This window comes from Oryctolagus cuniculus, chromosome 14 (genome assembly GCF_051225735.1).
Source record: "Oryctolagus cuniculus isolate XC-2025 breed Fujian yellow rabbit chromosome 14, ASM5122573v1, whole genome shotgun sequence".
NCBI classification, from domain to species: Eukaryota; Metazoa; Chordata; class Mammalia; order Lagomorpha; family Leporidae; genus Oryctolagus; species Oryctolagus cuniculus.
The window spans coordinates 45389021-45411292 of NC_142880.1; the positions used below are offsets into that span (position 1 = coordinate 45389021).

At 41.8% G+C, this 22272-nt stretch overlaps 1 protein-coding gene and 1 long non-coding RNA gene across 6 annotated transcripts in view; one reads left to right on the top strand and one right to left on the bottom strand.

Annotated features, from left to right (window-relative positions):
* Positions 1–22272, bottom strand: part of MARCHF11 (membrane associated ring-CH-type finger 11) — a 329699-nt gene that overhangs the window by 107464 nt on the left and 199963 nt on the right. For 2 of the 4 annotated variants that reach the window (XM_008262080.5, XM_089312635.1), the window contains exons 1-2: positions 7773–8539; positions 6548–6703 (exon numbers count right to left, since the gene is read on the bottom strand). The exons of 1 other annotated variant lie outside the window; for it this stretch is intronic. In XM_008262080.5, the coding sequence (XP_008260302.2) occupies positions 6548–6703; positions 7773–8297 (681 nt within the window). In that variant the 5' untranslated portion in view covers positions 8298–8539. Of the gene's footprint in view, positions 1–6547; positions 6704–7772; positions 8540–22272 lie in introns of those variants that run through there. One more of the 4 variants, XM_089312634.1, reaches the window with a different exon arrangement.
* LOC138845171 (uncharacterized) lies at positions 8687–20881 on the top strand. Of its 2 annotated transcripts, none has more exons than XR_016220107.1 (3): positions 8687–8929; positions 9093–9177; positions 13383–13789. It is a non-coding gene; the product is annotated as an uncharacterized LOC138845171 (long non-coding RNA). The 2 variants fall into 2 exon arrangements; XR_016220106.1 differs by lacking the exon at positions 13383–13789 and adding an exon at positions 20548–20881 and having other exon boundaries at positions 8694–8929.

Consider the following 22272-nt stretch of genomic DNA (forward strand, 5'->3'; position numbering starts at 1 on the left):
TTTAAGCAATAATTTGTAAATACTTAGAATTATTGCATAGGACAATATGCAACACTGATACAGCTCATGTTTTGATATTTTTAAAATCTCAGTTTTCAATGAAATTTTGTCAGCTCCTTCCAGTGCATCAGCTAGATCATAGCAACAATCATCTCTGAAAGTAGAAATAACTCTCTCATGACACCAACAATTAAGAAAATAATGACCACAATGTCCTCAAAAAGTTCATTTAAGTCCTATGAACACCTTACAAATAGGTCTGGAGCTACCCCTTAGAGTATAGCCAAAACAAGCCCAGCTGGTATCAAATTCCTGGTACCAATTTTTTTTTTATGTTGATGCTTCTCAAGACTTTAAGAACATGGATAAAAATGAGAACTCTCAAGTCATTCTTGTTCCTAGTAGATTTTTCAGTCTTTGTTACTGCTATGAGAACACCTGTTAGAAACACATAATAAGGTTTAAAGAATAAGCAGTAAAGGTTAGACTAATAAAAATGTTTACAGGCTAGTCAAAATGGCCAGGGGCCCAATATCTGGGAAGTTGCATGGCACACATGCCAAGTCTCACTCCCTGCCTAGGCAGGTAAGGAGAGCAGCTCCACAGTCTGCTGTGATGCTCTGCTCCTTCCCCCTTGGGATTGCCTCACCCCCAGGACCTCTGAGGCATCTCCCACTCCCTACTTAGTCACAGGTCACATACACCTCATCTGACCACCTGACATGGGCCATTCCAAAGTATAGTGAATTGGTGGCTATCTGACTTTGAACAGTGCTGCCCTGTGCTTGTCCATGTTTAAAGGCATCTCATAACTCCAATTATGAGTAGATGCTGACAAGGACATAAATAAGACCAATGATGAAGGACATCTGGAGAGGAAATATGCAAACATGCACAGGTATCATTGTATCTCATTATACCTGCTTTTAAAACTTCTGATTCATTCATTATTTATGATAACTTGGTAAGAAACTGAGATGGGTTCCCAGAAATCAGCAGAGAGCAAAAATCTAGGAATAAAGAATGAAATGATTCACAACAAGCCAAGATGTGGAAATTACTTAAGTGTCCATCAATGAATTAATGGATTTTAAAATATGGAAATGTGGCATACCTACATAATACTATTCAGCCTTTAAAAAACAGCAGGAGGGGCAAGTGGTGCAGCAGGTTAAGCCATCACTTACAATGTCTGCATCCCATACTGGAATGAGAATTGGAGTCCCCACTATTCTGCTTCTGACCCAGTTTCCAGCTAATGCAATACTGGGAGGCAGCAGATGATGGCTCAAGTGTTTGAGCCCTGCCATCCAATTGGGACACCAAATGAATTCTTGGATCTTGTCTTCAGGGTGTCTCAACATTGGCTGTTGTTGACATTTGGAGAGTGAAGGAAAAGATGGTGTTCTCATTCTCTTTGTCTCTCCTCCTCACCCCGCCTTTCAAGTAATGAAAATGAACTTTAAAAAGAGGAAATTATGTCATTTCAAACTAGATAAACATACATGAGAACATTTTGTTGAGTGAAATAAACCAAATACAGAGGTGCAGAAAATATGATATGATCTCACTATATTGGGAATGTGTTACAGTGAAATTCATAGAAGCACACAGTGGAATGATATTACCAGAGGCTACAGTTGTAGATGGGGCATAAAAGAGTGATTGGCCAACAGATACAAAGTTAGAATGTTTAGAAAAGAATGATAAATTCTTGGTGCTCTATTGCACAGCATGGTGACTGCAATTAATAATAATGTATTGAACAGTTCATATTAGCTAAAGGAGAACATTTCAAATGTTCTAACAAAATAAATGATAAATATTTGAATTGGTGGTTCTGCAATCACTTTGATTATTCTATAATGTATATATATATCAGAACATCACATTGTACCCCTGCAATTATTGATTGTCCACTAAAAATAACATAGAATGTTAAAGCCCAATGACATGGAAAGAAGAGTCACTACCTTCACTTTGTGACAACAGAGTGAAGGAAACAAAGGGCTCCTGCACACTGGGAGCAAACCAAGGCCTCAGCTGACTGAAAAATTAACAATAATCAGAGCCAGCATTAAAAGGGCACCTACTATGAGCCTGGCACCATTCAGAGCACTTCATATATATCCATATATCTAATACTCTTAAAACATATGTGTAAGACAGGTAGCATTATCATCTCTCTTTTAAAGAGGAGCCAACTGAGGCACAAAGGGTAAGTATTTTATCTAAGGAAGCATAGCTGTTACCTTCCATTTGTATGGACTATCCTGTGTTCAAACAGCACCATCCGTCTTTTGGAGCAATTTCAAAGTTTTCCATACAATATTCTATCTAGTAACTGTTATCTCCTCAAAAATCCATATCTTTTGAGAAAGTACTCAAAGTATTCATAAACTGAAATATGGTTGAATAGGTTAAAATGTCACTAGCATCTCAAAATAAATTTGATTTTATATGTTCTTACATTTCATGAATTTTAGAACATACTATGAGGTTCAAAATCAATTAAATTCTATTAAAATATCTGCAATGTATCATCTTGGATAAGTTAATAAATAAAATAGAGCATGCAGGTAGCTAGGAAGGTAAATGCATTTTAATTATCTCAAATATCTTAATTATCTCTGCCTGATAATGACACAGCAATTAAGATCTAAATATGTTGTAGAGGATACAACTGCTAACTTCCTATTGGGTCACATAGCTGAGTAGCACTGACATCTAATAAAATGGGGAAGGTTTAGGCCCTAATTCTCAAATAATTCTACTGTCTGTGAGCAAAACCAAGGTCTGGGACTCCCTGCAGCACGTTTCCCTCACACTTACCTGCTCCCTAACTGCTCCTTGGTTGGCTCTGTCACCATCTCCTTGAGAGCACCAGGGAATTTAACATGGTGACATTCTCTTCTAAAAGGGCTACGCCAAGCACTACTAAAGGAGTAACTCTCAACCTCTTTTGGTTCAGAACCCTGGAAGGAAATTTATGATGCCACCTACTTATGGCTCAGGAACTATGAGGACAAACAGAGAGAGACTGAATAGTTAGGAATAAGCATTTCAGAAGCTATTATTTGTGGCCGGCGTCGCGGCTCACTAGGCTAATCCTCCACCTTGCGGCGCCGGCACACCGGGTTCTAGTCCCGGTCAGGGCGCCAGATTCTGTCCTGGTTGCCCCTCTTCCAGGCCAGCTCTCTGCTGTGGCCAGGGAGTGCAGTGGAGGATGGCCCAAGTCCTTGGGCCCTGCACGGCCATTGGAGGGTGAACCAACGGCAAAGGAAGACCTTTCTCTCTGTCTCTCTCTCTCACTGTCCACTCCGCCTGTCAAAAAAAAAAAAGAAGCTATTATTTGTGATGAGTGAAACATGGCCACTCTCTTTAAAAGAAGGGCTAGACTCCTTAGTCTATCTTATGGTCCCTTGAATCTGAGTTGATGCTGAGATTTGGTTTAAACAAGAGAATGCAGATGTGAAACTGTGATTCCTAGGTTAGACCTTAACAAATTAAATCTGTTAACCTCCACCTTTCATACTCTTGGAACCAGTTACCCTACTGGGAGAAGCACAAATCACATGAGAGTAGAACTGAGGTGACAGTTAGCAGCCCCCACAGAGCATCCAGCTACCAGCCAGAAGCAAAAACAAGGCAAACGAATGAGCCACCAGGACCTAGTCAAATCTCAGGGCTATTACATTTTAGATGTCACCACATGTGGAGAAGCAGCTGTCACCTGACCTCAGTCAACCCACAGACCCTTAAAAGATACTAAATGACAAATGTTTAAACTGCTAAATACTGAGGTGTTTTTCATGCAGCAATAGTCAAAACCTTTCCAATCCATCTTAGAGTCCCAGGCTGAAACCAATTCCTGAGGGCTTCAGCCTCATACAGGATGAGCCATGATAGACCCAGAAACATCAAGATGGCTAGAATAGGAAGAAGAACCCCTGCCAATATGGCAGCTGAGACCGGGAGCTCTGGAACTAGACTGGTAGAGTCTGAATCCTGGATTTGCCACTTGCCTTTACCTGGTAGAAGTTATTGAACTTCTCTGTGCATCAGTTTCCCTTTGTATAAAATAGACAATAATATTCCTCATCTCATAGCTTTGTTACAAAGATTAAATACCAGTACCTATATATTTAAAGCATCTAAACAGTGCCTGATACATAATCAGTGTTCAGTAAATGGTGTCTCTTACTATTTATGATTTTTTCCTATTCTACACCCAACGAACCACCTGTTCCCAGCTGTGGGATGTCTCTATACTTAGGAATGAGAGATATGGAAAGTAAAGGGGAGGAACATAAACATACTTTCTATTTGGCCCTGCAGCATGGATCCCCATCAGGCCAGAAGAGCATGCATGTGATTAAAGCTAGCTCTCACTGATGTCACTCCAACAAGAAAGAAAACTAAGAATCATTGGCAACACTTGATTTGTGGGCCATCCTTAACAGAAATACTAGGCAGGCAGGCAGGCAAAATTTATCTGAGCACAGGCTGCTCCTGTATATAAGAATCTACATGTTAGGAACTTTCTAACTGATTTCATTAGCTACCAAGCTTTACATGTATCTTGTGGAGTCCTGGAAAGTTATTTCATATCTGGCAAGATATAAGGTATCATCATCTCATTCACATCATGTTGTTTTCCAAATACTACTCATATTCTTTGCTGAAACTAACAGATCAGGTTAAAGATCACAGCGGTATTTATATGTGTCATAATAAAATTTATCCCAAACATATTGATGATACTGAGAGATTTTTCTTGTTATTTGGTTCTCTTTTGGGGAGGAAGAGGGTCATATTTCATATATAGGTAGGGGTCATACTTTTGCCAAAATACATATTGACTTTTTTTAAAAAAAAATAAAGCAAAAATTCTGTAGTAATCAATGTTTCGTTATAAGATTAGTATTAAATAAGTGGTATTTTATCCAGGCTCTTTATTTCTTCTCTACTTTAAAATGTACATAAAGGACCTATTTCTATTTACCACAAGATTAACCACCCCAAGTGAGTTAATATATTATAGCCATCAGTTAAAGTTTTTAAAATACTTAAGCATTCAATTTTAGCTCTTGATCATCTGACCACAACCCTTCTCATGGGACTTTGAACTGGAGTCCCTAAACTCTCCCATTTCTTCCCACATATTTCTATCCATAAAATTAAAACAGGCCCAATTAAACTACCCATATGATAGTCACTGGACACAGTCCCATCTGTTATTCAAAACAGCTATAATAGATCCATAAACTGATACTCAAGTAGTTCAATTAAAGGTTCTGAAAAAATGTGTCAGCTTTACGCCTATCTTCAGCATGATAACATCACTCATCCATATTAGTTCTGCTTCCTCTTTCTAAATCATTTATAAGCCTCAGGTCAGCTGGAGAAAATTCAGATTTTCATTTCATGCTTGCTAATCATGCCTTAAATGATGACTATCAGAGATGCAAATTAATTACAGACTATATGAAGTTTGCACAAATTAAAAACTCTGATATGTAAATTATTAATGCAGCAGTAATTCCACTTACTTCTGCAAACAGTTTCATCTGTATTATATTGCTCAATGCAAACCAAATTTAGCAATTTAGATAGATACAGGAAACTCTATATTTTATAACATCTTCCACTTCCAACTTCTCCACTCACTTTTTCCTTCTCTTCCCATTGCTTCCTTTTCTTTATTTTTGAACCCCACTGTTTTGTGTCTGAACGTCAGCCCCATCTCACTAGTCAAGCTCATCAGTCATGTACTATTCAGCTTTTCTTTAAGATTCCATTCTTAATATTTTGTATTTTGCATTTTACCAACATGTTCAAAGAACCTGAATAAGTTCCATCATGATTTTTAAAAAGCAGCCTATTTCCCAGACCATTCCTAGGTTTATATGTGTTGTGTGCTGGTTAAAGAATAGACACAGTTTCAATGGTATTACTGAGGGTAACTACTGGGGATACTTCTGCACCCACTCTGTAACTGAACAAAGCAAAGAAGGAAAGTGGCCAAAATTTAATTGTGGGAGAAAGAAAACTTGCACCAAAAATAAAGCTTGGTTAAATGAAAAGGATACTCAGATTAAAACTATCAGTTTCAACCAAAATTTCCATACCAGTAAAGATTTGCTTGCCTTGAATCCATTTTCCATAAATGAAGCCATTCAGGATTTAACTGCTTAAGTTAACAAAATATTACTAGAATAAATTATGTAACATTTCTAATTTATAAAATTGATTGGTAGAGCATAAGACATTTTATTAACTTACCCTTTTAAGACAAAGATGGGTATAATTTGACAAATAAATAGCAAGTTAATAAAGGAAAACATTTGATTAAAATGTATTGAGTTTCTCAGATAGAACTTCATGGCTTTCTCAAAGCACATCTCTACAAATTCTAAATCTTGGTTTCACTGTGGCTTGCACAGAATGTTTATAAGCAGTAGCATAAGTTATATACTGAGTTATTACTCAAGCACACTCCTGTTACCAAAATTATTTTTCGGGCAAAATAAATGCAACTGTTTACCTGGCAGGGTTGCTTCATTTTAATGGCTATGACATGGTATCTGTAACAGCAGAGCTCACAAGTCCAGGACCCTCTCTCACTGATCCACTTTAGCAGACACAGCTGATGTGTGTAGCGAACTGACCCATCACATCGGCAGGGATTTAACAGCTCACCCTAAAAAGAAAATGGCTCATGATGAGTATTTGTGTCTGTGCCTCTATTTTTAAAATCGAATGCTTGCTTCCTTTTTTTTCAAAGCCATTTACCCAGCTCTATCCTAGAAAATGAAATTAAAATTTTATACCTCTGATGGGAATGAAACTAGAGTCTTAAAACTATTTCAAAGATATCGCTTAGAGTTACGACATAAATGTTCTACCAACACACAAAATGTCTGCGAGATATAGCTCCCGGTACCCTTGGGGGAAAGCTGTACTATTAAATCTCTTTAATAACTTTTAAGTGGATGGTCAGATGCATTTCCTCTGCAGTTATTCTTAATCATCGCTAAGGAAGAAACACATGGCATCCCAGAAAGCCGCCTGCAATAGCATTATGCTTTTTTTTTCTAAATGTAGCATCATAAATATTGACTTAAGGCACTGTATTCCTGAAAGCCTGAATATTTGTATGCAATTTCCTTACTTTTAAAAATATTAAACCTAATGTGTTCTCAGACCACACATATGAGACACATATACTGTCCTTTCCTCTGCATTACTCTCGAATGAGTTTGCAGCACCTCTAATAGTGTTTATAATTTTAAAAAATTGTGTTTCTAACAAAATGCAAAGTACACTGTTGGCTAAACGGGCTTTATTGTGAAGTACTTTCCCTTTTCTCTGGTAAGAACTGCAACGCAATTTTCAAATCAGTAAGATTAAGTCACTAAAATCTGCAATAGGCTCTGCCCTTTTCACGGTGACATAATTCGCCCCCCAGTTTGTGTTAAGACTACCCTACAGATTTCCTTCTATATATAAACCAAAATCATCGAGCAGCCCACAAGAGATACTTATGTCATTTTCATCAAAGCACCTGAGGAACGTGAAAGCGCAAAACCAGGCAGGAAAAAGACAAGTGTGGAGGGTCACAAAGAGGAAGGCAGAACGTGCAGGAGGTGGGACCCACAACCCTAAACCCGCTGGGAGGCGTGCGCTGTCCCTGGTGCTGAAAAGTCGTCCAGCGAGAGCAGCTGCCGAGCTGGAGCTGGAACCCACCGCGGGAATCCCGCGGGCCTTACCTGCTCCGCGCCCTGAAAGCAGATCTTGCAGATGGGCTGGTGGTGCTGGTGCTGGTGCCCGGCGCGCTGGTCGCCCCCGCCGCCGCTGCTGCTGCTGCGGCTGCTGCACACTGAGCGCGTCTCGGGCTGGTCTCCTGAGCCTGGCCGCTCGCCCTCCCCGCCCGCGCCAGCCTCCGGCTCCCCTGGGCCGCCCTTCCCGGCGGCTGAATCCGGGGCTGCCGCCTCAGGGAGATGCCTTGGACCTTCCCCTGAGTCTCCAGCTGCTGACACCTCCCTGCCGGCGGGTGGTAAGGGTGGTGGCGGCGGCAGCTCATCCGTGCCCCTGCGCCGCGGGGCCACCTCCCCCGGCGGTTCCTCTGGCCCAGTGGCGCACTCGGGGGACGCTGGGGGCGAGGGCAGCCGCGGCAGGTAGCGCGGGGCCGCGGGGACCGGGGCCGGCTTACCGGGCGGCGGCGGGGGCGGCTCGGCGTCCCCGCTATCCGCCCCGCGACACAGACTACCACCGTGGCCACCCTCCAAGCTCATGGTGCTGCTGCCGCCGCCCTCCTGCCCGCCCGCCCGCCCGCCTGCCTAGCGGGCCAGACTCGGACTACAGCCGAGGGAGAGTGGAGGGGGAGGGAGGACAGAGCCCCAGAGGGAGGTGGGAGAGAGTACGGCAGGGGCACTGGAGCGCCCGGGGCTGGGGGGCGGGGCGGGACGCGGAGGGCCCGGCGGCGGCGGCGGCGGCAGAGGCGGCGGCAGAAGCAGCTGCTCCGCGGAGCCGCCGGCTGGGCTCTACTGGAGGCGGCGCCGAGTTCGGCTGCGCGCGAGAGCCGTGCCGCGGAGGGGCCTGGGGACGTCGGGGGCGGGAGGGAGGAGCTGCGAGGCGGCGGGTGGCGCGGAGGAGGGTGGAGGGGCTGGTGCAGGCTGGGGTGCCGCCTTCAGTGGGAGGGGGACGTGGAGGGACAGGCGCGACCCGGGGCGAGGTGCGGAGATCCCGGGCCAGAATTGGGGGACAACCCCTTGCCGCCTGGCTAACTCCGCCCCGAGCCCCCTCACGTCGGTTCCGAGGCAGATGACCTCTTTCCCAACGGTGCAGCCGTGCAGCTCCCGCGAGCCGGGCAGGGACAGGTGCAGGGGCAAGGGTCGTAGGCCTCGGGGCCAGAAACCGTTACTGGGTGAGCAAGGAGGACGTGGTGGCGTGGGCTGGGTGGGGCGGGAGAAGCGCCGATAAGCCAGCGGTAGGGGGCGCACTGCGAGGGCAGGGCAGGGGCGCGGGACCCCTGGTCTGCAACCGCCCGGCGCGTGACCACTGCCCATGATCCTGACCTCTCCCTCCAGGGCACCTTGTCTGATCCAGGGGAGACGTAAGACAGAAGTCGGGAGCACGTGTCCTCGGGCGTCCTCCACCCCCTTTCCTCCAGCAGTAAGTATCCCCGGCTGTTAGTAAATATCTCGGTGCCTTGGAGGTCGGAGGGTCATTTGCTGGAATGGGTCCTAATGGAGGAGCCTGGGTGCTATGACCTGTGGTTTGTGGTCACCTTCATCCTCGCGGTAGGATGGAGGCAAATGACACAGTCCCTTACCCAGAAAAAGTGGCTGCCGTTTCGGTTCTGGGTTTCATTCACCTCGAACCCAATTCCTCCAAAACTCCACCCCACCAAACCACTCTGGGATGCAAGCTGGCCCAGAACCTTTTTGAAATAAACTCCTTTGCTGGCAGGCAACTGCCTGGAAATCTGTGCACATGCGGTAGATCCCCAGTGCAGGCAGAGAGAAGTCGTCAGGGTCTGGGTTTATACACTGCAACGTGTCCATCCAAATCAAAGGTGATTGACGCTGGTGTAACACTTAACGTCTTTGACACACAGGCTGCATTTGTAGCTGAAGATCCAAGATCAGCTAGACAAGGCAACTTGTTCAAGGTCATGGGACTGTTAACAAAATTCCAGCTCAAAAACCAATGATTTTTTTTTTCCCAATCCTTTCTTCTGCCTCCTAAAATAGTATTGCAGTGCATGGAGTGTTGGTGGCACTCCCATTAATAGTTAGATGTTCTGAAATGGTTCAGATAAACTACCGGTTTAATTTTTCTATTACATATTTTGGAGTAAGATGTGCATTTGATTGAAAAAAAGAAGCTTTAAAAAAAAAACAGAAATTGCTTTGATTAGAAGGCAGAGGATAAAGAATTCAAGAATGCTTTGTCACAAATGGCCTCAGATGAAAGAATCTCCAGGAATGTCCCCTGACACTTAGCCCCCTTAGATTAGCTTATTTTTGGTAGCAGAGTGGCAGGCAGCAAACACATTTTAAAAATAATAAACCCAGAATGCCCTGGGAATTTACCACATTGAAGAAACAAGGTTGTAGATGCACTTTGATGTGAGGTTATCACCCGTCATAATTGCATTGCACAAATTTATGTGTTGCTACAATCTTAAGATAATCATAAGCCTTGATCATAATTTCTCGAGTTAAATGGTATCTAATTTTGTGCAGAATTCCCTAAGTTATTCAATCCATGATCAGTAAATGTCTACCAGGTACAATAAAATACCTTATTGCCCAAAGGACAGCATAAAAGCTATGGATTCTCTATAAATAATGTCGACTAGTTCAGAGAGCAAAGTGGCATGAATAAAGGAAGAAAAAGGCACAAGGCTAAATGTATCCTCTGAATTGATGACTTCTGTAAAATAATTAACTCCAGTAGGAGAAAATGATGTTTCCTTGATACATACAATGGGTAACCATATAAAATCAGCCCTTCCATGCCTTAGTGACCTCCTAATCTGACCCCTCTGGAATAAAGAGAAACTTGTTCCTGATCGTCAGGTAATCCAAGGAGTCTCCAGTGGATCAAGAAAAAAATATCACCTTTGTAACTTTGACCCTGTCATCAGTCAAAAGCATACAGAATAATGGGGAACACAGAAAGGGTGAATCACTCTCCACTGCTGGCACCCACATGAAAGGGAGATGGAGACACAGATGTCAGAGAAAGGGCAGTGCACTGACAGTCACTATCTAAATGTGCATCCAACCAAGTAAAAAAGATGACTGAAGGGGAACAGTTTTACAAATGTAGGCAAGTAGAGAAAGGCACACCAAAGCTGCTTCAAGCTATATAAATGAGGAGAAAGATAAAAATAATACAACAGATGCTTTAAAAATTTCATTGTCATGCCCCCCCAGAACAAAACACACCCTTCAACAAATGGGATGTTTCATTATTACCTGTAGAGATCAGGAATTCCTTGAGTCCATGGATGTCCCCAAAAGTTCTTGGTTGACATTAACAGGTAGAATATTCTCCTTGATAAGCCCTCCAGACAACAGAATATAGTCTGGGGTGCTCTGTAGAATTTTTTTTCTATTTGTTCATGTTCTTGGGGACATCACCAAAATTATTCAGTCAGCACCTTTGGTTTACCTTCTTTAGTCTGCAGCTACTGAGAATTCTCAGTAGCCGTCAAAAAGCTGAGAGAAATGAAATTAAGAATCTTAAGTATATTATTGAGTTATGTTGTATGTGGAAGACATAAAATCTATGTACAATCTGTGTTATTACCAGAGTCAATATATAGTATAGGTCCATTGTGCACCAGAAGGGAAGCAGGGTCACCACCATGCAGATAAGCCCCTGATGTATAACTCCTAGTCTAAGCTCTCCATTGAGCTGTATACCTCTGTATCAAATCATACTATTCACAGTCATTTCAAACTAATCAGATCCAGAAGCAAACAGCACCCCCAAACCTTTCCCCATTATCATTATGGCAGTAAAGCAGTTCATTCACAAAGTCACTCAAGCAAAAATCCTTGAAGTCTTTTTTTCACATCATATATTCAGTATATGAAAAATTTCTTTCAAAAGTATTTTCAAAATAGAATACATCCAGTTCCTCTACTCTTTAGCACCATCTCTGTCATCCTAGAACAAACCACCATTTTGGTGCACCATGACTATCAAAACACCTCTGAAATGTCCCCCTGCTTCTTTTCCTTCAACTCATCCCATACAGCAATCAGAATGACCAATTCAAATCTAAGTCCAGTCACATCAGTGTCTTGCTTGGTACCCACCAACAGACTTCCCATCATACTTGGTATAACATCAAAAATATAAGCATATGATACAAGTCCTCTACCCAGCCTCTGGTTAGCTATATGAAGACATCTCCACACCTTCCCAACCACCCACCTCCTCTTCTTGCTATTCATTGGAAACACATGAACCTCCTTGCAGTGCCCCAGTTATACCCCTCTTCACTCTCCCAGTTGGTATTATGCTTGCTTCATTCATCTTTCTGCTCAGAGATACCTCATCAAAAAACATTCCATGCATGCATTTCCATCTGAAACAGAATCTCCCACTCCCATTTTAATTCTAATCTTGGTCCAGTTTTACTACTTTTAATCTCATCTTTACTATACATTTTATGAGAGTACTTCAAAAAGTTCATGGAAAATTGAATGGAAAGATATTTTCGGTAGAAAAATATTTTTGAAATCCAATTTTTTCCAGAATTTCATTTCTGAGAACTTTTGAAAACCTCTCATATGCATGGATTTCGATTTTTTGGCATCAAAATAGATTTTAAATTCCATTTTCCATGAGTTTCTTAAAGTACATTAAATGTGTCTCCATATGGAGTGTATTTTGCTTGCTTGTTTTCTCATCTAAAGTCCTCAGCTGGAACTTTTGCCCCAGGAGATTCTGTTCTGTTACGAGTGCCTAAAAAAGTACCTGGTCAGAGTAGTACTTAGCCAATATTTATGCAACAAATGTATGAATAATCCAGTTCATCAAGCAGCCTCTGTGTTGAAGACACCTGGTTAAGCTGTAGTTCCCAGGTGGGAATGCAATCTGTAAAAATATGCCTCTGTAGAACAAAATATTTTCTTCACTGCTGAACCAGGTAAACCAAATTTTTTCTGTTCTTTTAGTAATTTGTAGTTGCTGCTTAATTAGTCATTGGCTACCATGTATAAGTGAGGTCAAAGTCTTGAATGACCTTGATTTCATGTTCACTAAAGACACTTGTCCGAAATTGGATGTGTGCCACTGGTTTTAGGGAACCATAATGAATGTAGATAGATGGTAGTCCATATATTTGACCAATCTCATTGTTTACCCTTGTGCTCCCTCATAAGTTTAAATTACACTGCATCATAGCATACAATGCATGGTGTATAATGTATGTGTAATTCTACTCTTAAGTTCAGTACCATCCTTTCCTTCAGTCTTTCTAGCTGTGCCACCTGTGTCTCTCCACTGTTTTCATCCCTGCTGGCTCTTCCACACATAAAGACCTCCAAATCTAAGCCAGCCAGGCAGTCCCCTCTCTGTCCTTATTAGGTATCTTGGTTCTCACCAACTTACTTACTTTGAACTGGCATTTCTCCAAGAACCTGATATCTTCTCTGAAAGCTCATGGCTCCCTCAACTCATCACAAATACCATTGAAGATTACAAATTCCAACCAAAAATACTCTTTTCAACCTCCCCTCAAATAATTTAAAACCTTTGAAACAATAAAATAATACCTTAAGAGTATGTCTAGTTTGTAATGGATTGTACTGTGTTAAAAAAAAATAATAACCAAGCCTTATTTTTCCCCTTAGTCTCCCCTGGCTTGAACTTTGGCGACACAGAAGTGCTTTTTACATGAGAGATGTGAAGGCATTAAAACCCACTGAATGGCTATGTGCACAGCATATCCAAAACCTCCCCTACATCTGCAATGCAGTTGAGTCAGTGTGACTTGATTGGGTCACCCAGGCTTTGCAAGGATCTCAAATAAAGCTATCCGCAATTCTCCTCAGCTGAATATCATCTATTTTTCTATCAACCTCACATTAAATGTGATTTTTGTAATCTTTGTCATGTTTTGCCTTGCACTGTATAGTGAGGTTTGTACTTATCTGGGTTTTCCCCATGTTAGCTGATAAGTCATTTGGTTTGAGTCTGTTTGCATTTAAGTGACCCTTTTCTCTAACTCATTTAGTTAGTATGATGTGGGAGCTCAGCATATGTGGAATAAATAAGTAAATATTAACTGAAATCCTAATCCAAAGACATATTGTTATATTGTTTGCTTTTTTATAAAGATCCATACAAATAACAATTTAAAGAGGGTTACATTTCCATGAAATTTGAGTGGAGAGCAGAGGACTGGTTTACTAGACTGAGAACTTTCTAGCCCACGTACAGATGAAGTATTGAGGAGGGTTTGAAGTCCGTAAAAAGAGTCAATCAAATGTTACAAGCACAGCAGATGGGCAAGTTTCCTTTCTTCCCTCTTTCCCTGCCCATTCTGCTGCAGAATATTGATCTTATTCACCAGACTGATCTTACCCATCTTATCCAAATTGGGCACATGACCAATTTGACCACTGGTCTGAGATACATGGAAATCTGAAGCAAGAAACATACTTGGATATTTTGTTGGAGCCTAGCTTCACCTGGGTGCTGGCCTGAATCCTTGCTGCTATGGGGTTCCTACCCTTTTCACTGGGTCTCTGCCTAAGAAGAGACTTCCTTTAGACAAGAAGAAGAGGCAATGCCAAGTTTACAACAGACACCAAATCTCTCATGTCACACCCTCACTACCCTGCTCTTTCAGACCTTAAAAAAGCCAAGGATAAACCTGTGATTGCCCCAGCCTGGACCACGTACTGCTGATGAGTCACTGAAAACCCTTTTCACAAAATCACATGGTTGATGTGTGTGAATAGCAGCTTCATGGAGGAACAATGTTTTCCAGAATGTGTTTGTTATCATTTCTTTACCACAGTGAAAACCCCCAGGCAGCTATTTGTAAAGAGATGAGATTTATTTGGCTACAGTTTTGGAGGCCCAAAAGCATGGCGCCTGCCTTGACTCAGTTCCGGGGAGGATCTCATGGTGATGGAACACACCTGGAAATGGGAAGTGAAGAGAGAAGGGTGAGGCTTGCTATTCTCTCAAGAACTGCCAAGGAGTAGAACTTCATCCCCTTTGAGGTCTCCAAAGACTTAAAGACCTCCCCCTAGGCACCACATCTAAAAGGTCCACATCATTTCCCAGTAAATACCCCTTGGAGACCAAGCTTCAGTATGTGAACCCTTGGAAAGCACTCAGACCATATCCATGCCATAGCACAGGAAAATGCCTGCTTGACAGATGAAAAGAGATGCCAGCTATTCCTCCATCTTGTAGTTGACTTCCAGCCTAATCAATTTATGGTACTTGTCAGTTCCTTGCTACTGACCAGCTGAGGACCCAAATCTGTCCTTCCCCCTCCCCACCAAGTTACACCAACAACATGAAACTACTCCCTAGAAGATACTGAATGTTTACTGAAATGCAAAGTCAAGAGTTTTAAACCACAACCATATGCAAGACTTCTTAAATGTAGGAATTTTTGATTAAGTGGGCATAGATTAAAACCATGAAAGAAAAAAATATTTGGTATTATGGAAAAGAGCCCAATATGTTGGAGTGTGTGTGTGTGTGGATGTGTGTGTGTGTGTGGATGGTTATATATGTGTGTAAGGGGTAGGTGTGGGGAATCCTACAATAATGAGTGCCATCAAAAAGGGGATTGGATGCAAAAAACAAAACATCATCTGTGCAATCAACAGCTAGCAAGTGGCAAACTTTCGGTAAGGCAATTTCAGAGATACATGGGTATATCTGACCTCAGAAAACTCGTAGGAAAACTAAAACAAAAGCCACAAACATGTTACATAGGAGTCTTAGTGGAATATTAAACATCATTGTGGAAATTCAGATGTATAAACAGTTCTGCAAGGAAAGATGATTCACTGTAAGGAAGTCTCAGAGTGGGTCATTTGAGCTCGGGTTTAAAGAGTACAGAAGAGTGTACCAGGTGTGTTTCATATCAGCAACTAACAAAACCAAGGGAGCCCTGGTGGCATTTGGTACAGTGTTTAAGGCTCTGTTTGGAAAGCTTCCATCCCATATCAGCATCCCTGAGTTGGAGTCAAAGCTCCCATTTCTGATCCAAATTTCTGCCACTGCATACTGTAGGGAAGCAGCAGGTGATGGTTCAAGTACTTTGGTCCCTGCCACCCCCATGGGAGACTCAAATTGAGCTCTGAACTCCTGACTTTGGCCTGTCCAAGCCCCAGCTGTTCTTGGCATCTGGGGAGAGAACTAGTGGATGGAAGAACTATCTCTGTTTCTGTCTCTCTGCCTTTCAAATAAATGAATGAAATTAAAAATTTTTAAATATGTAGAGAAACTTTTGCACATATTTGTATTAAATTTAATATGACGGCTATTCAGAAAAAAAAGAACCCTGAGAAAAGGACATGATTCAAGTTTATAAAAAAAAAAAAAGAAAGAAAATGGTGATATAGGCCTTTGGCCTAGTAGTAAGGATGCCACTTGAGACACCTACATCCTACATGGGATTACCTGGGTTCAAGTCCCATCTGTGCTTCCATTCCAACTTTATGTTGATGTGTACTCTTGAGAGCAGCAGCAATAGCTAACGTAGTTCAGTTCTTGCCACCCATATGGGAGACCTGGATTGAATTCCTGGCTCTTGGCTTCAAGCTGGGCAAGCCCTCAGCTGTAGTGGGCATTTGAGGAATGAACTAGTAGATTGCAGGTTTCTGTCTGTCTCTCTCTCTCTCTGATATCTGATATTTTTATAAATGAATATTATAATAATTAGCGTAAGAATGTAGACGATAAGTAGGAAGAGCATACTACATATTTGACATATTAGGAAACAAGCACCTTGTGTTTCAAAAATATCACTGTAAGAATAATTTGGGGTCGGCGCCATGGCTAAATAGGCTAATCCTCTGCCTGCAGCACCAGCACCCCAGATTCTAGTCCCGATTGGGGTGCTGGACTCTGTCCCGGTTGCTCCTCTTCCAGTCCAGCTCTCTGCTGTGACCCAGGAGTGCAGTGGAGGATGGCCTAAGTCCTTGGGCCCTGCACCCACATGGGAGACCAGGAGAAGCACCTGGCTCCTGGCTTCGGATCAGCGCCATGCGCCGGCCACAGTGGCCATTGGGGGGTGAACCAACGGAAAAGGAAGGCCTTTCTCTCTGTCTCTCTCTCTCTCGCTGTCCATTCTGCCTGTGAAGAAGAAGGAGAAGAAGAAGGAGAAGGAGAAGGAGAAGGAGAAGGAGAAGGAGAAGGAGAGGATGAGGAGGAGGAAGAGGAAGAGGAGGAGGAGGAGGAGGAAGAAGGAGGAGGAGGAAGAAAGAAAGAAAGAAAGAAAGAAAGAAAGAAAGAAAGAAAGAAAGAAAGAAAGGAAGGAAGGAAGGAAGGAAGGAAGGAAGGAAGGAAGGAAGGAAGGAAGGAAGGAAGGAAGGAAGGAAGGAAGGAAGGAAGGAAGGAAGGAAGGAAGGAAGAATTTGGACCTTTTAATTACGAAGAAGTCACTTTTCCACCAAATGCAAAATAGAGTCACCTGAAAACCAGGAAATAAGCAAACCAGTCTCTCATAACAGACACAAAAAAACCCATTTACTAATAGTCCCACTTCTCTATCAGGTGAGACCATCACATATGTTATGTTTGATTTTAAATATAATCATTTCTCTGACCACAGCATATTACAGATAACAGGTTAGAAATTTAAGCAAAACACTCTCTGTGTAACTATTTCAAATAAATAAATAAATCTTTAAAAATTAAAAAAAAGAAAAAGAAAAAAGAAATTTAAGCAAAACAGCAGCACGCAGTTTCTGTCCTTCTTCTGCCCTCTTCCCAAAGAAACTCAATATGATAATTTAAAAGTCTCAGCACTGGGTTCTTCTAAGGGCAAACATCTCTGTACACAGTAGGGTAGGCCTTATAGCCTCTTTAGTCTCTTACATCCATAATAAAGGATATGAGTCTCCAAGAAAATTTATAGCCTGAGCCATCTCTTTTGATTAAAAGGATAATGAAACACATGTTCAAAAGATTCCCTTTCAGTATAGTTAATTACAAATTTTTACCCCCTACAGATAACTGGATCTGCAAGTTTTCTCATAATCCTTTGGGAAGCCCTCTGTACCCTCTATGCGCACACACTGGCAGATGCACCTGTTAGATAGCACAGTGCTCAGTAAGCATGCTCTGTCACCACTCTGGCCACCCTCATTCTTTGTCTTTCTCCACCAGCAAATCATAAGTCATCTAAAGGCAGGTCATTTACATTCCTGTATCATTTGTAGTTTATCCCCAGCGCTTAGTATAAATGCTTTGGCACATAGTGGGTATCCAAAAGGGGTTCATTCAGTGAACAAAAGAGAATGAAGTGATTGTAGCACTCTTGTAAAGAAGATTTATATTAAAAATGAATGAGCTTTCAACTACAAGGACAATTCTTTTGCGCTTACCCATGCTAACTAAAATTGATTGATCACTTTTGCTGGCTCAGGCACCATTCCAAGCACTTCATTCGTGTTAATTTACTTAATCCTCACCACAGTGCTATGAATACAACAAGCAGATACTGTTGTCTTTCTTCATTATGCAGAGAGGAAAGTGAGGCCTAGAGAAAGTGGGTTGTGCCCATTCAGGCAGCTGGTAAGTGACACAGCCTGGCTCCACAGCTGGAAGTCTGGCTGCCAACCACTTACGTACTCTGTCATACACCTCCTGTTATTCAAGTAGTAGCAGAACAAAAGAGAAACCTGTGCACTCGTTGCTACAGGATTTAGTTGATCTCCTCAGAATAGCTTTGTCAGTTTATAAAACTTTTGGTGGTTGTAGGACACTGTAAATTCCACCAAACTGCATACTTAAGATTAGAAAAATGGCAGATGTTTTTGTTATATGCATGCTACCACAATATTTTTTTCAATCCCCAAGTATGCAAGTGCATTTTTGTAATGGCTTCTCCAGGCTCTCTCTCCTTGCATGACTGCTACATGAGGGATATGAGATCCTAAAAGCCTAGCGCTGGAGTCACTTGTTAGGTTTAAAGCACTTTGTAATACTACCTCATTTTCTAGGTAAGTTCAGTACAATTACAGGGTCATGAGGGAGATGGGAAGTGGCTGGAGGGGGAAGCAGGGAGCAACCTGAGGGCAGAAGGACCACACCTCACCCCTCCCCATGCAAACTTCCTTTTAGAAGCCCATTCCCGAGGGTAGGGACAGTTTAGCTTAAATAAGTTTGTGGTTTTGATTGTTGTTGGGTACTGTACTTTCAAATTACTGAACTAAGACTGTTCAAATGTAAATAACTGTGGAACAATGATCAGAGGCTTGTTCACTTCTTCATCCAGGGTAGGTAAGATTAACTACCACCACCCCTGGACTAGAACATCAATTTTGCTATCACACCCCATGCACTCTATGCAAATAACTCTGTAGCCATTTTAATTTTTCCACTATGATTGCACTTCCTAAAAATTATTTTCTAGAAATAAGACAAGTTGATATGGGTTCTTGTAGGGGAGAAGAGCTTGCTTTCTTCACCCATCACTAGGTTAGTGATTGAGATCCCCATAATGAAAGACAGATTAACAAGAGTAAGATATACACATCTATTTAATATAAATATTAGGTGACAATGGGAGCCTTCAGCAATGAAGACCCAAAGAAACAAGGAAAATTGTGTATTTGATATCTATGTTTAATGAAGAAGAGGATTGTTGTGAAGAAGTATGACTGGACAAGAAGGTTTGAGCTCATGGTAATGACCTGGGAGAGCTCAGCAAAGCCCATTTTTCAGATTCTTCTCTGTGTCTCTTTGTCACCATAGGTAAGGACATTCCTTTCCTCCCAGTATAGGGAGGACCTGTTTTGGACGAAAGTCAGAGGATTCTTTTATGGCCTGCTTTAGAGGAGGAGGGCTAGAGATCAAAGCCATCCCTACTTCTGCTACGTTCTGAACTGCCCAAGTGACATATTTTGGGGTAGCATGTCCTGAGCCTCATTGTCTCTGCTATCATCTTCACAGATTATCTCATGCTCACCAGGAGAGAAGATAGACTTTAAGGACCTGGACATGGGACCCTGTCATTGGGTATCCACATCCAGGGTGTGATGCCAGTGGTATTTGAAACCTCTAAATCAGAACTTGTAAATGTCTAAGGGACTAGGAGAAGAGGAACCAACAAAAAGAAAATGAAAAAGGTGGCATAGGGCTGACAAAGCCTGAAGTATTTGCTGTCTGGCCTTTATAGAAAAGGTTTGCCAGCTCCTACAAGATGTACAAAGGGTCTCTGAAAAGCCTGTAATGCTTATTATATGCATGGATTTCAAAATCTTTTTGTGAAAAAAGTAAGTTTATCTTTTTTTCCACTTTTTCTTGAAGTGTTTTGAAATCTCCACATATATTTATGTGCCCAAATTACAGAATCTGAGGCTTTAGGGAGATTAACATGCTCCATAAAGGCAATCATTCCATTCCTAAGCTGACCTAGCAAAGGTCATGCATGTGAGAACTGAGTAGGAGAAGGACCAGAACCAAAGGGGAAGGAAGATAAAGGAGCTGCTGGAGGTGGACATGGCTTTCATCCACATTTTCACATTTCCAATCCTGAAGATCCAGGAGCATCAGGAAGGCAGTGTGGGCATTATAGACCTGATCTTTTGAGGTTAGTAGCCTGAAGTATTGTAGCCCTACTCTTTGAAAATTCTTTCTTGATGCCACTGACAGAAACAGGAGTGGAAGATCATGGAGTTCGGTAAATGTGATATGTCCTATGCTCTGACCTGTGTGCTGTCCAGAAAAAAAAAAAAACAACCATAAAATCCTATTATAAACAGTCTGTTCACACTTATGCTTCAGAGAATAATTCATAATAATCATTATTTCTGTCAGGCATTTGGAACAGTGGTTAAGACACTGCCTTCGACACCTACACTCCACATTGAAGAGACTAAGTCCACGTTCAGGCTCCACTACTGATTTCAGCTTCCTGCTAATAATGCACACCCTAGGAGGCAACAGGAAATGGTTCAAGTACTTGAGTCCCAGCAGCACATATGGGAGACATGGATGGAGTTCCTGGAACCCAGCTTTGGCCCAGTCCTACCTGTTTGGGGCATCTGTGGAGTAAACCATCAGATGGAAGATGTCCGGCACTCTCTCAGTCTCTGCATTTCTGTCTCTCATCCCTGTCTGTCTGCTTTTAAAATAACCTTTTAAAAATCATGATTGAAAATGACAACCCAAACCTTAAAACTCATCTTCATCCTGTGGCTCTCAACAGAAAGGAATTTTGCCCATCTTCACCCCATTCCCACCCACAGGGAGCTTTTGGCCATTTCTAGAGACAAGGTAGTGGTTCTGACATCAAGATGAGTAGAGGCCAGAGATGCCATTCTACCTCCCATGATGCACAGAGAAGCCCTGCACAACAAAGCCTGTGATGTCTGAAACACCAGCAGTGCCAAGGTAAAGAAACCCCACCTAACTCACAGCAAAGCCCTTTCCAAGACAGAAATGTGGGAGAAATCCTTAGGATTTTGAAAACACCAATGGAAGGGAAATGTTAAACTACTCAGGAAGGGTATTCTGAAATAAAGTTTCAGAAGAAATTTTTTAAAAGAATATTTAAATATTAGAGGTTTCTTTTTTAACCTGAAAAAAATCGGGAAAGGACAGTGTCCAAAACTAATTAGACAGGCTATGCATAATACAAGAACATATGCTTAAAATAAAAAGCTAACTAATTTAAAATAGATTAAGAGTAATGCATATGCAAGAGGTTAGCTATCACGAATTGGTGAGAGTCACTTTCAGCTTATTTTTCATTTTCCTCAGTACTCTCTGAACAGACTTCCCACTGATTTCAAAGGCTATTTTGGTTCTCACCTTTATAGAAACTAAAAATTAGGCTTTAAAAATCATGAACCCTAGTCATTTAGATTTAAATCTCCTAGAATGTAGAGGTACACTTGTATCATTTATACTGAACCACCTATCTTAAACAGCAATATGCTAATGACTGTGATGGGAATGATGCTTGCATTTCTAGGATAAGTGAGAGTGATAAGAAAAAAATTGACTGGCATATAAAAAAAAGTCATTTTAATCAAGAAGTTAAAAGCCAAAACTCATGCAGAAAAAATCCCCAATAAATGGATCATGGAAAGTAACTTTGGACAAAGAATCTTTGCTTGACCACACTTTAGTCAAATGTCTGAACCTTTTCCTAGGCCTGTCATTGCACTTCGTTGAAGTATCCATTTTTAGCAAAGAACCCTCCTCATCCATTGGATATTTGATATTTGGTGAGGTTCTCCAGCTCCATCATCCCTCAGGTGATTTCTGCTCACACAGGCCCATCTTCAGCAAGAACTCTATTTGGTCAGGTTAGCCAGAGCTTCCCCTGATGTGCCCTCTTGGTAATTTTACATCCACTGCCTTTGACCCTGTTTCTTGATTAAAACTACCTCTTGCCTATGTTGTGAGTAGAGTTGGGGTCAACCTCTCCTCCACTGCAAAGCCTCATTGCTATAGTCTCTACACCTGTCACAACAACCCTGAGTAGTTTTCCTCACCATGTTTCAACAAGTATCATTGAATAACATTCAATGTTTG